The sequence below is a fragment of the Gossypium hirsutum genome, chromosome A01, assembly GCF_007990345.1.
Source record: "Gossypium hirsutum isolate 1008001.06 chromosome A01, Gossypium_hirsutum_v2.1, whole genome shotgun sequence".
NCBI lineage: Eukaryota > Viridiplantae > Streptophyta > Magnoliopsida > Malvales > Malvaceae > Gossypium > Gossypium hirsutum.
Window position 1 is genome coordinate 15,892,269 of NC_053424.1, and position 13,494 is coordinate 15,905,762.

Below are 13,494 nucleotides of genomic sequence, written 5' to 3' on the forward strand. Positions count from 1 at the left end.
TTCCAATTCCAACTGAAATAAAGGATCAGACTGAGAGAAATTCATATTCCTCTGAATCCTATCTTTTAATGGTTACCATGTAACATGAACAAATTGGGAATAGAAGAGACTGTAAACATTAAATAGGGTACTTGCCAACCCTAATTTTATTTGTGAAGACTAAAAATTAAAATAAAGTGAATTGATATCATGAATTAACTCACCATCAATTCAATAAATAAATTAAAATTAAAATCACAATAACAAATAACATAGTAAACAAAAGATAGTTCAATCTTTTAATTTTAACAAATAAATAAATAAATAAACTTTTTTTAGTTTTTTATTTTGATTTAAAGATTATATACCCAATACTCAATTGAATAAGTCAAATGCAAGTATTGAGCGTGAATACCACTAAGCACTGCAGAAAATTAGACAGAATGCATTAATCACTTATTAGATTAAAAAACAAAATTCTTTTGAATGAGCATGCCTTTTGGGAAAAATAATGCCCCTATGATAAGCTATATCAAAACCAACCCTTATTGTTCAATTTCACTCCAAGCAACCTAATTGGTGACTAGGCAATGTAGATCAATTGTGACTCCACATTAAATGCTTCAAGAGTTGACAAATTAATCGAAAAGCCTATGATTAGGATGTCACAAGATTAGGTAGAAGAGAATATCATACGAATCGCTTAAAAAGTAGTAGATTAAGGGCATTGATCCCACATCAAATGAAAATAGGAAAGCCTTTGGGCATATTAGCAAGTACATTGCACATCCTATCATGTCTTTCGAGAAAAGTGTAATGGGTTTATGACAAGTGAGCCACCCCTTGATTGTCCAAGGTAAGCAACGTAGACCAATCATTGATCCCACACTAAATCCTTGGGAGCAATAATGGAGAAACTTGTGAGGAAGACATCACGAGATTGAGTGAGAGAGAAGGTTGAGTCAAGCCTTCTAAACAATGGGAGGTGCATTAATCCCACATTGTAGGCCAAAAAAAATCTCACATCAGATGGGAAAAGCAATTTGAGAAACAGTCACAAAATTATATATCGTTTCTGTTGCATTTAAGAAAATTCCTTCATTACATGCAAGTTGATGAGAAAATCTTGCAACGTCCAGGTCCATACTCTTTAAACAGCAGATAAGAGAATGCAAAAGCAGAGCAATTATTTACACAGAATTCTATTGCATGAATGGGGTACAATTATGCCAAAGCAAGACATCCCTACCTCTAATTAGCTGAAACAGAAGCCGCCGCATCTATATATTACAAATTGCAAATCTTCTGCTCTGGAGAAATCTACCAACTCAAAAGAAGAGCACCTGCCAAATAGTGTACAGGCCAAAAGCATATTAACAAAATCCGTCAAATTTGTTCATAACAAAACATAGGGACATCTTGAAGTAATATATATTCCAAAAGTCATTCAGTTAAAGGCTTTTTTCATTATGAACCTTTCTGTAAATATGTGTAAGCATGCATGATCACTGATTTATTCAAATAAAAAATTCCATAGAACATAATCTTTTTCTCTAAACTTACCACCAATGTGCATGCATGTTCAAATGCAAGAGAAAGGATAAATGTGTTTCAAAGCTCTATCGAACAAGTAGGGCTAGTATTCAGCCACTATTTAAGCTATGCTCGTTTATCCAGAAAATCAATCAGGGACAAACTTTGAGTTTCTTCTTTCAGCTTAAATCAATCAATGTTTAGACTTTATGGTATGACCTTATCAAACGTGCTGCAGATTATTTTCTTCTCCATTGTATCTCATGCCAACTTAAAGCACCAAAAGAAATAAACATGAATTTTCCATAAACTAAATAAATTTATTGGAGTTAACAATAACTCAAAAACAGATAAAATATAACAGAGCAAAAAAATACAAAAACTTATATTCACACTATAACTATTGAACCTTATTCCACGAATGAAAAAAAAAAGAGTAGAGTAGGCTAACTAAACCTTGTCAAAAGGCACTGCAAAAGGACAAGCTTTCGTCCCAGGAAAGCATCTTAGCATACCATATCATTTATGGTCCTGAGCACCTCTCAATGCCTCATCTGCAAGATAAACAAAATGTGAACTGCTTTGAGGATTTGGGTTCAAGCTTTACTATAGAGAAGGAAAAGGGAAACCAGAAAGGGTGAAAAGCACAAAAAGAGAAAAGGAAGAAAAGTCACAACAAGCAGCAAATGAAGACAGATGAGAGGTATGTTGATGAGGAAAGTGACTGGGCTATTGTCTCAAGGTAAAAGAAGGGAAAACAGAGAATGGGAACAAAAAGGCGTCACTAAACATGAAAAAAGAAATTATTACTTTTACAAGGATGGTTGGGTTTATCCCTAAACAAACTCAGCCCTTTCACAAATTAAATGAAACAAGCTCACTGTTGTTAGCTCACCGTCATTTTAGTTCAGCCTGTTTATTCAATTAGTTTCAAAATCCGCTTCAGATTCAATCATTACTTCGATAAAGAATAAAAACAAGTTTAGGCCTTCAGATTAAAGCAGAGGCAATCATTTGCGATAATTTCCCTAATTCAATTTCTAAGAAGCGGTGATAGCTTCCACAATCACAAAACAATAGATCTTCAACTCCTTTATCCTTGTCCAGATAAATCTTTTAACAGCACCATAGCAAAAGAGACATTGGAACAAGGTAAAAAATCCTTCGCCAATCATTCATCGGAGCATGCATTATTTGTTTCAGTAAAGAGGCACAAAGTTTTCTATCAAGCATGTGAATTTATGAAGGTAAAAGGTTCCTACAATTCACGAAATGTATATCAGGTATCATAATTATCGAGTCTATGGCCAGACTACAAGGGAGCAGCTCAAAAAAAGGATTACATGAACCTTATAATGGACAGGCAGATAGCATCTGGCCAATGCTATGAATAATATAGCAATTCACAAACCACGCAGATGGTGTCTAGAAGTAGACGTACTGGTAATGGTAAAGTATCTCACCAGGAGATAATTAAGATCTAGCAATGCTGCGATTTACCAGTCCTTGAAATGATAGAAACAGATCTTTTTTATCTGTCCCAAATATCTCTCCAGCCTTCCTCAAAGTTTCCTGGAGTAAAAGAACCAGTGTTACTAAGCACAAAACGTTTGACACTGAACTGGCATAAAGTCTCTGATAACTCAACAACTCATTACCTCTCGAGTTTGCTTCTGAGCATTCAGTTCCTTGATGTTAGCCAAAAGTGCACTGAACTGTTCGTAGGAAAGTTGACTCCTACACTACAAATACTTCAAATCAGCTTGAGAAGATCCAGAAACTCTCAAGGGATCATAAAATGTATCTACACACTCTTGCTTGAGAAAAGAATAAAATTTACCTGGCTTGACGAAAGAATTCCTTTCCATCAATTCGAGGAGTTCGAGCTAAAAATATTTTAAAATACAAAAAAAATGGCTCAGAAGAAAAAAAGGAAAACAGGTAACTAATAATAGAAAACAAAACCAGTTGGTCTATCGGAATAACTGCAATTCTTGTAAACCTGGCAGTGAATGCCTACGAGGAGGAGAGTCAGCTGCAGACAACTGGTGGCTTGATGAGTACCATGAGACTGAAGTCTGCCCATCATATTGAGGCTTTGTTGGAGAAGTTGCACCTGAAGTTTTCGGGGGAGACCCAGCAGCAGAATACCCCCTAGGGGAACCACTGGTGGATATAATTTCTGTTCCAGTAGGAGTCAACCGTGGTGCGATATATGGAGTTCTAGAAAATCTTTGTCCAGCATGTCTTGAGGCTGTTGGCTAAATATCAGCTTAAAATCCATATCAAAATAGAGCTTTTTAATGAAGTTTCGGTTTCTTTTTCCAGAAAACCAATCAGGTATGATTCTTTCCCAAATTTTGGCATAACTACTGATCAGAATCATTCCAGTAACTTGTTAATGTATTTGAAAACAAGTTAAAGAATGCATTCAAGTAGTAGAACATACAACTTCGTATCTTTATCTATATAATTTATGAAATCCCTTTAAGCTTCCTTGAGGAGCACATCAATCCCAGGACTTAATAATTTATTTTACATTTTCTGTCTCCTACTGTCAGTTCCACGTCAAGATAACACTGACTGCAGAGATAAAGTAATTAACTCAGTTTGGGCAAAGATATTCTCATTACCAATAAAATGCATATGGTGATAAGTTATAACACTGAACATACCATTACAAACATGAAAACCTTGAGAAACGGGTGAGGAAAATAGAAAAAGACATAAAACAAAATTATAAAGCATCCTAAATTCATCAAGTTGATCGAATATCAAATTCAAAGTTAAGATTCTTGCAAATAAACAAAAGGAAATTGATAGGCTGGTCCTAGGATAAGGGTTAGCTTGGCAATGCTTTTGAAAAGTGCTGTGGAAAAGTGCTTTTGAAAAGTTTGGTTTAAAATTTGAGTGTTTAGCATTGCTGTTAAAAAGTGCTATTAAGAAATAAAATGTCTATTTTAGACATATTATTATCAAGTAACAAATATGCATTTAAATAATATTTAAATTAGTTAATATTATTATATTTTAGTAAAAATATAAAAAACTTATTATAACTTGTTAATATTTTAATATATGAAATATAAATTTTAAATATTTTTAAGCAATAAATATTAATTATTTATAAAATTTAATTAGAATATATAAACTATACTTTAAATATTTAAATATAACCATTAAATATTTGTAATTAGTATTTTAAAAAATTTTAATTAATAATTTTAACACATTTGTAATTAAGCACCAAGAAAAAAAAAAGGGAAAGTAATATGTTAGTAAAGGGGTGAAAAAGTAATTAAGCACTAAAAGTGCTTTTGGGAGAGAAAAAGCTAAAAATTTTAGCTTCTCCTTTTCAGAAGTCTGAAAAGCTAAAAATTTCAGCTAAAAGCAGCTTGTTTAGCATAGCTTGAAAAGTGCTTTTGGAGCCAGAAGTGCTTTTTTTAAGCACTGCAGAACAAGCCCTAAGTCTCTTGATTTCATGTTCAAGTAAGTCACACGTGGTAGCCATCCAAAACTACAACTTGACCCAAACAATGTAACTTTTAAAATTTTAGACCATGAACATACCTGCAGATCCAAACTGGATCAATCAAAATCCATTAAATGGAGTCGATCAAGAGTCACAGTAACACTCAACCCTACTTTCTAGAGTAGTAGGAAGGGAAGTTCTTGTTTCTTATCTTTAGGATACTTACCAAAATATTGAAATAAATTCTATTTTTACCAGTTCTACAGAGAAAAAAAAAAGAAAAAATGAGAAGAAAAAGAGCATTATTATGTTTTTTGTAACATTATATCTATAATCTATACAACAGTATAACGAGTGGCTAGAGACAAATTATAATTTGGACAAAAGTATCCACAAAATTGTCAAATAATTTAAGCAGCCACATATTTTCTGTCAAATTATATATATTTTTTACAATACACAATTATTTATGTTTCTTTAGATTTGTAAAGGTTTTAATTTCTCAGGGCAAGGTTTGGAGAAAGGCTGCCACATTAACAATGACTACCTGAGAAAGGCTGCCACATTAACAATGACTACCTGATAAATATACCACATATGTCACTAAGACTCGTATACTTATTTGCAAATGAACTCATACAACACATTTTTAAAAAAAATCATCCTTAACTTCAGTTCATTGTTGACTTCTAGCATATTGGTTTTCAGTATAGAAATTCTAAAAGTAAGTCTAAAGCTTTAAATCCAAATGTTTTTCAGGTTTTCTTTGAAGAGAAGTCGATCCAATGAAATATTTAAAATATCAAAGGACTAGAATAAAAAAAGCACAATAGTTATTGACAGAAATCCTCTAAATGTTGTTCACTAAAAAGTATGCCAATTTATATGTTCTGTCCAGTTTCCAATTTTATAACAAGATGCTAAACCATTTCCAACATAGATGCTGGTTCCTTAAGATCGTACGATACATAGACATAATTACATAGACATAAACATACTGCAAAGAAATTAGTAGACTTGTCCAATTACCTTCATCAATTGTGCTTGCCATGTCCATCGAACCATTAGAAGAACGAACTGATGTGAAGTCATTTATCCCATCATCTACGTGGCAGGAGGTATTAGCATTGATCAGAATAATGGCAGCAAGATAGAAGTTAGTCATGGAAAGAAAGGAAAAGGAGGAGATAGGCTATTGTTGAATTTCTGAAGTGAGAAATAATGAATGATTAAAGAGGAAAATAAAGAAGAAAATCGAAGCAGTATGTGAAATCTAATAATACCCTGATCAGGATAGGCTTTAGGGACTGACTGATCACAGGTCCCAATATCAACCGTTTCAGCTTGCTGTTATAAAGGATTGAGAGCAAGGTTAAAAGAAAATGGTTTCTTCTCAAATATCTCAACAGATAGAAAGTAAACAGAGAAATGAAGTGCAGATAAAGTTGACCAAAATTTAAATAGAAGTAACAGAAATGCATTAAAAACAGGCTAAATATGAAAATCTTACAGATGCATGGTCATCATTTAGAGATTGCATCAGTTGTCGCTTGAAAGCCTCCAACTGTCAAAAAACTAGAATATGTTATTCTTTATGCTTCAAATTTCAGAATAAAACACATGAAAATAATATGATGACGATGATGATGATGAGAAAGAGAGAGAACAATGAACAACCATGATTATAGTAGAAAATATTATCTGATTTCTTCAACAAAGGCAGGATGTCCAAACAGTTAGACTAGCTACTAGACAAGCAAAACATGCTTACATATACCAGGTGGCAAGAGTCTTGTGTTGTGTGGCATGAGAGCTTGAGTTCAATCCTTAGCATCCCTACCTCCACCCCCAATTATAAAAAAAAAGTTTCCAATGTGGAAGTAATCATTCAAAATGCTTTAATCAAGCAACCATAATGTAACACACCAAACATACAGAATGCAAGTGAACTCTTAACCTTTAACATCATCATGTCGCACAGAAATAAAGCACCAGGTTTTAGTAAGAACCCCACTCACTAACATCGAGAACAAACAAACTGGAGTCATGCTTGGTGAAAGAAATTCCTTAAATTTCTTTAATTAAAAAGTCATTTTAAAATACGAGTACTGGTTAATGAGTAAATTATTATTAGCATGCAATTTGCTATTAGAAATTATTGACTGCATTTCAAATGAATATCAAAACAGCCAGTAAAACTATTTGGATATCAAAACAGCCTGTTTACCTCCCAGCAAATGAAGCATATCAAAGAACACAGAAAGAATATTAAAGTAACAGTGGTTAGCAGTTACTTTGCAGATATATTTGTAACTAAAATACATATTCTAATTCTGTATTTTCTACAAGTACGGAAATGTACTCCTTTGAACAAAAACGATTGGAGTTGTTCTTCTTTTTTTTCCTTCTGAATATACATATTTCACACAAAACAAACAACTTGTTGCTTTAATTTGAAATGTACAATTTACTGAGCTTTTAGGAATCCAGCAAGCCACAGATTTCAAACAATAATTGATTTTTAAATTAAATAAATTTAACTATTAAATCCATTTCTTATCTAAATTAAAGCAAACCTTAAGCTACTTTATCATTAAAGAATTTTGTAAGAAGTAATTAGAAAATCAACGAACTTAACTGTATCTATTTCTTAATCATAATAACTTTGATCCACTACTACTGCGATTGAGTTTTAATCTTTAGCAAAAGCTCAAAATTGTTAACGTTACTAAATACTATAAACCTTAATGAACTTCACCATATTTTCGTAAGTAGATTATTTAATTAATCTCTAGAAAAAAAATGAGTGCAAATAAAATTAAAATTTTCAATCTCACCTTAGATAAATCACGACTAAGTTTCTTTGCAGTCATTGCCAATGAATCACGCTCCTCCGAAAGCTTAATCTTCAAAAGCAATACAAAGTCGTCAAAATCATGAACAATAGAACCCGCAATTTTATACAAATACCTTTAAAAAGATCGAATTTGTACTCAATAAATAATACCAACAACAGGAATTCACAAACAAGATTGTTAAAAAAAACCTCGAAAGGAAATAAGAGGGAAACGAGAGAGTGAAGAAAAAAATAAGAAACCAATCTAATCCATTACCCCCCTCCCCCCCCCCAAAAAAAAAAAACCTGCATTCCTAATACTGTGAAAATACACCCAAAAATGGTTCATTAAGTGAAAAGAAATTAAGCGAAAAATGAAAAGGACTTACATTTTCCTCAAAAGCAATCTTGAATCTAGACTCAGCATCTTGATTAAGTTGCTGCAATGTTGATAGTTTATCTTCCAGTTCGAAAATGATATGATCTTTTTCGTACATTTTCGCCCTCATCCTCCCATCTCCCCTTCCATCTTTGACACTCTGGATGCGATTGCCATAGAAGTTATCTTACGCGCCAGATCCAACTGCTCGTAAGGATCAGTGGGTATGACTGCAAGGACCTCTTCCGCCAGAATGAAATCGTTGCCGCCCACCTGCGACATCGCTGATGCTGTCTCTTCTTCGGCGGTGGGGTTTGATTTGTTGGTGAAAGTGAAACATTTAAAATAGGAGACAAAAGGAATAGAGTACAAAATACAAATGCTGTTATTTTGGGCTTAATTTCTGTGGGGTTGGTTTCTTAATTTTAAACTTTTCCCTCCAAATATAAACCAAACACAATCCACCCCCTTCGATGGGAATATCCTTTTTTCAATATCAATTTTTAATGAAATTTTTATTTATTTATTTTAGCTAAATGACATATTATTAAATTTGACTTTGTTTTATAATTTTATTATTAAATTTGTATCATTAACAATGTTTTAAGAATTGGATCAATGACCGAACCAATCAGATCATCAATTCTTGATTCGATTAATTTAATTAAATAAATTATTAAAAATTAAGAAAAAAAAGATAAATTAATTAGATCGATCAATTCAACCGATTCACAAATTTAATCGGTCCAATCCAAACTAATCGTATATTACATAAAAATACTTCAAAAGTGCTTTTTCCAAACTCACATGCTTTTAGATTCAAAAACTATCAGTCAAAAATTGCTTACGACTCCAAAGTTACTTTTGAAAAATATCGCTAAACAAAGCCTTACTCAAGATTCATGAAAAGAATTATCAAGATTCCTTCGATGATAATCATATTTCTATAAAGCATCTAAACTAATCAATAATGGGTAGAGAGATCAATACGAGTATAAAATAACTGGGAATGTAAGATAAAACCATTTTAACAAGTTCCTTTACATGTGTTAAAAAGATAGAAGATCTTACCAAGCGTCACTCATAAGACAATTTCAGGCATGAGTAACATGTAAGAACAATACAAGTTTTGATGCCATGTCAAGCATCCAACCTAAATTTGGTTGATAATAAATGTAAAAGTCCAACTTGAAAAAGAGATCATAGACAATAGATTCAACCTATGTAGGATAACACCACTTTAACGCTATAAAAATACCCTTGGGGTTCTAATGTTGGGATTTGCCATGGGGAATCATGCCTGTTGTTTCCGAACGTTGGTCCTTCCAATTGTTAACTGTATGTTTGGATATTGGAAGACACATAAATAAAGCAATTGACATTGATTCTTATCTACAATCAATAGCTCCTTCCAGGCAGAAATTGTCAATTGTTACAGACGGCCATATAAAATCCATGTCCATAACAGTACAGGATTAATACATATCCTAACGATCAGTAATTCAAGCTATGCATTCAAATTCTTTACATTGGAATCGAACAAATTTATTCAAATACTAAACAACAAAAATTACAACCTGTTCAATTTTTATTGACTTGACCAGAACACAATAATCAAAATTCGGATCAAATATAACCAACAACTTTAACTACAGCGATTAATATACAAATATCCAGAAAACTTTTACAACTATTGATGTATATAATTGTTCATCCAATGCAAACCAGCTGATAGATTCAAAGTTCTCATCTCCATTTAAGAAAATTAAGCAACCAGAAGAGAGATTTGTAAATAATTACAGCACCAGAAATGATTACCTGACTCTAAAATCAAATGAGGATCGTATGTGCAGCCATTTCCAAAGTATTGGAGGCAGCCTGGAATATTTGAATGGCACTTTGATATGGAAGAACTCAAACCAGGGAGGCAACTGTAATATGTGGTGCCCCTGCCTTCGGATGTTTAAACATGATATACCAAACAAAGTTTCTCAAACCACGCTTTACTCGACATAGGAGACTCATTGTGAAGATTTAAGGAATCAGAAATGTTATTGACATCATTATAACTTTTACTTCATCCCATTTCACTTCACTGACCGTATGCCAACAGTTCTTACCCGGAACCGATACTGAGGCTGAGAGTCTTCATCATCATCGTCGTCGTCATCATCTTCACTGGAGTCATTTTCAACACTGTCCCACCGTGCATAATCGAGAGCAGAGTGTCCCTTTGGTTTGGGGATCGCCTGCCATCCCTTGGAATCTTTGATGCCCTCTCCTAGAGGAGAAGCAACTCCAACCCTTTGGGGCACATTCTTCTGACCTGAATATTCCTTGGGTTTAGGAATTGCCTGATATCCTTTGGAATCCCTATCATTTGGTTTTTGAAGAGCAGTTACTCCAGGATTTCTTTCAGGCATATTCTTACAATCTGTTTCCTGCTCAGCATATTCTTTAACCTCAGATTTCTCAGAGGGAATTATTTTCTCTTTAATTGGATACTCATTAAGCTCAGCAGCATTCAGATCTTTCCCAATTGCTGGTACCACTAGGTCTTCCTTTTTGTCATCTTGTCTCACTTCTTTCTCACTTGTATCGGGTTGCTCATGTTCTTCTTCCTCTTCTTCCAGCTCTGCTTCAGATTCAGGTATCGGAGCAAGTGCCTTTCCTTAAGCAAAGAAAACAAAATCCACTTTCTTACTGACATCCAGAATATCAAATACAAGGCAGCTTAAGACAGAACTAGTGGAACCAATTTTGGCAATGGCTTTCCCAATGACCATGAGCAAGCAATTGATTTAGTATAAGCTACCAGATATTGGGGCAAGTGTCTCTCCTTAAGCAAAGAAAACAAAGTACACTTTCTTACTGGCATCCAGAATATCAAATATAAGCCAGCTTAAGACAGAATTATTGGACTAATTTTGGTAATAGCTTTCCCAATAACAATGAGGAAGCAAATGGTTCAGAATAAGCTAACAGCATACAATTGAGAAGTCTTAAGTGAAATAAAAAGAAAAAAGTACCCTGTTAATTAACAAGACAAGATAGACTATAGCAGAGAAACATCTACAAGAAAAAAGAAACAAGGGGGAATACCAGTTGTGTCCTTAAACGGGCTTGAAGATTATGATAAACTTCGGAAGAGGGATCCAACTCTATGAGCTGGTTGACATCAAAGAGAGCTGAATTGTACTCCTTTAGTGTGACTAGTGTTTGCGCTCGCAGCATCAGAGCTCCAGTGTGCTTATGGTCAAGCTCAAGAACTGAGGTACATTCTTCTGCTGCCTAAGGTTGAATTAACAACATAAGTTTACAGATATCAGTTTCTGTGCATTAAAGTAAAATGGAAAACCCAATACGCATGCATTCCATGAATAGTGAAAGCGCATTAAGATGCCAAACATATAAAGAAACAGGTAGAAGAAAACAGAATTTGTTTATCAGTTTTTCAACATGATCTTCCGCAAGATATGACCCTAGCAAAAGTAGTAGAATGCACCATTAAAACAAACACTGATTCTTATTAGAATCTAGAGTAAAAGCAAAAGTATCAAAACAAGAACTTCTGCCACAAATTAAAAACCTGGATTTTTTTAATTAATATTATCTTCAACAATTATTTCTATTGAAATAGTCTAATAAAACAAAGAACCTTGTTATCTACTCACGGTTCCCGCTCGTCCCGTTCCCTCTCTATTCTTGAGATCACTAAAATATCACAACCTTACTAAAATTATGGTGAAAGAAAATTTCACCTTCTAAATAAGCTTTTCTAAAAAATGAAAAGAACATCCAATTAAGAGTACTGAAAATAGGACACACATAACATCCCAGCTAAATTATATGAAAAGAAGAAGAAAAAGAAAAAAAAAAGAGAGCCAAAATTACTTTACATTTTCGTTTTAATCCATTAAAAACAGATAAATAAACCCGCCCCCCAACAAAGCAGCTTTCGTCCATGAAATTATTATATTAAACCCATGAAAATGTCGAAATAAAACAGTAAAATAAATTTTTTTTTTCGAAATTCCCGAAGTCCGGAAAGTCCAATCTGAAACACGATAATTACTAAAAACTACTGAAAAGTAAAACCCAATAGGAAAAGTCAAAGGCAAACCAATGTAATGATAAAAGGAAAAAGAATAAAAAAGAGAAAAGAGAAACCTTTTTGAAATGATGTAATTTCAAGTAACAAGCGGCTCTGTTACTGTGCAAAGCGATCTTCTGAGGCTTCGTTTTGGCAACAGCCAGCGCCTCGGTGTAGTAACACAGAGCTTCGTTGTACCTCCCTTCTCTATACATCTGGTGGGCCCTTTCGATCTTGTTAAACGACGCTGTGGCCATGCTCAACCTCCCCGCTCCTGCCACTCAGTTCCTCCGATCTGGTCAAGCTGTTACGGATTTGGGATGGAGCAGAAAACAAATCAAACAAAATGATAAGAAAGAGAGAGAAAGAGAAAGGGTGAGGACGCGTTCCGAGAAATGATAATTGAGGATGAGATTAGTGAGGGTTAAGGCAGGGGATTTTATGTGTGTTTATTTTGATTTTGGGTTTTAATTATGAAGTGGGCTCAACTCAAGCTCAGTTTCGAAGGCGTTTTGAAATTTTAGTGGGAAAAGGTTAGCGTGGTAAACAGGGGTGGGTGAGAAAGGGGTATGTTGGCAATGGGGCGTAGCCACAATAGATATTGTTCAATTTATTATTGTTTTATTGGTTTTATTACGGATACATAATTTTAAAAATTATTGTCTATTATTGCTTATATATTCTCGCGTTTCATTTCAATTTAATTTTTACATTTTTAATCTTTTTAAATTAAATAAATATTTAAACATAAGTTTTTTAATAAATATTTAAACATAAAATATAAATGATTTTTTCTATATTTCGATATTACATTTTTATCATTTTAATAGTTTATATATATAAGGATAAAATGATAATTTTGTATAGTAAAGCGGGTAGGGGTAGGGCAAACAATTACCATAACCGTTCTATACCTACTATCCAAAAGAAAAAATTCACTCCATTCAAAGTGGTTAGAATTCTATTGAGCAGTTTGGATTTTGTCATCCCTAGTTGCATTACTAATCTATTTAGGCTTAGTTTGTTTCATAAAAAGTAACTTGTCGAAAAAGTTTTTTTAAATTATTTTTGTATTTATTTCATAAAAACTTGACCAACAGAAAATAATTTACAAATCAATGTAAAATAAGCCTATAAAATAACTTGCTCATTTTTAAGAAGATAAATCATTTTTTGAAGAAAAAAAAGAGTAATTTTATTTT

The 13,494-nt window shown here is 33.2% G+C and overlaps 1 protein-coding gene and 1 pseudogene across 1 annotated transcript; both read right to left on the reverse strand.

The window, feature by feature from the left end:
• Positions 1–693: 693 nt before the first annotated feature.
• Positions 694–8,602, reverse strand: LOC107917320 (uncharacterized protein At4g15545-like; annotated as a pseudogene).
• A 1,167-nt stretch (positions 8,603–9,769) lies between these two features.
• LOC107918065 (protein unc-45 homolog A) lies at positions 9,770–12,877 on the reverse strand. The gene is made up of 3 exons (XM_016847569.2): positions 12,370–12,877; positions 11,302–11,490; positions 9,770–10,865 (listed from the first exon to the last, which is right to left on the reverse strand). The coding sequence occupies exons 1-3, from the start codon at positions 12,547–12,549 to the stop codon at positions 10,287–10,289; spliced, it is 948 nt and encodes a 315-aa protein (XP_016703058.1). The 5' UTR covers positions 12,550–12,877; the 3' UTR covers positions 9,770–10,286.
• Positions 12,878–13,494: the final 617 nt, after the last annotated feature.

Excerpts from the sequence above, each read along its gene's own strand:
- LOC107918065 (XM_016847569.2), bottom strand. The coding sequence starts at position 12,549 with ATGGCCACAGCGTCGTTTAACAAGATCGAAAGGGCCCACCAGATGTAT. Across the intron at positions 11,491-12,369 it reads AATTACATCATTTCAAAAAG|GCAGCAGAAGAATGTACCTC; the intron begins GTTTCTCTTTTC and ends ATTCAACCTTAG. Across the intron at positions 10,866-11,301 it reads CCCGTTTAAGGACACAACTG|GCACTTGCTCCGATACCTGA; the intron begins GTATTCCCCCTT and ends GCTTAAGGAAAG.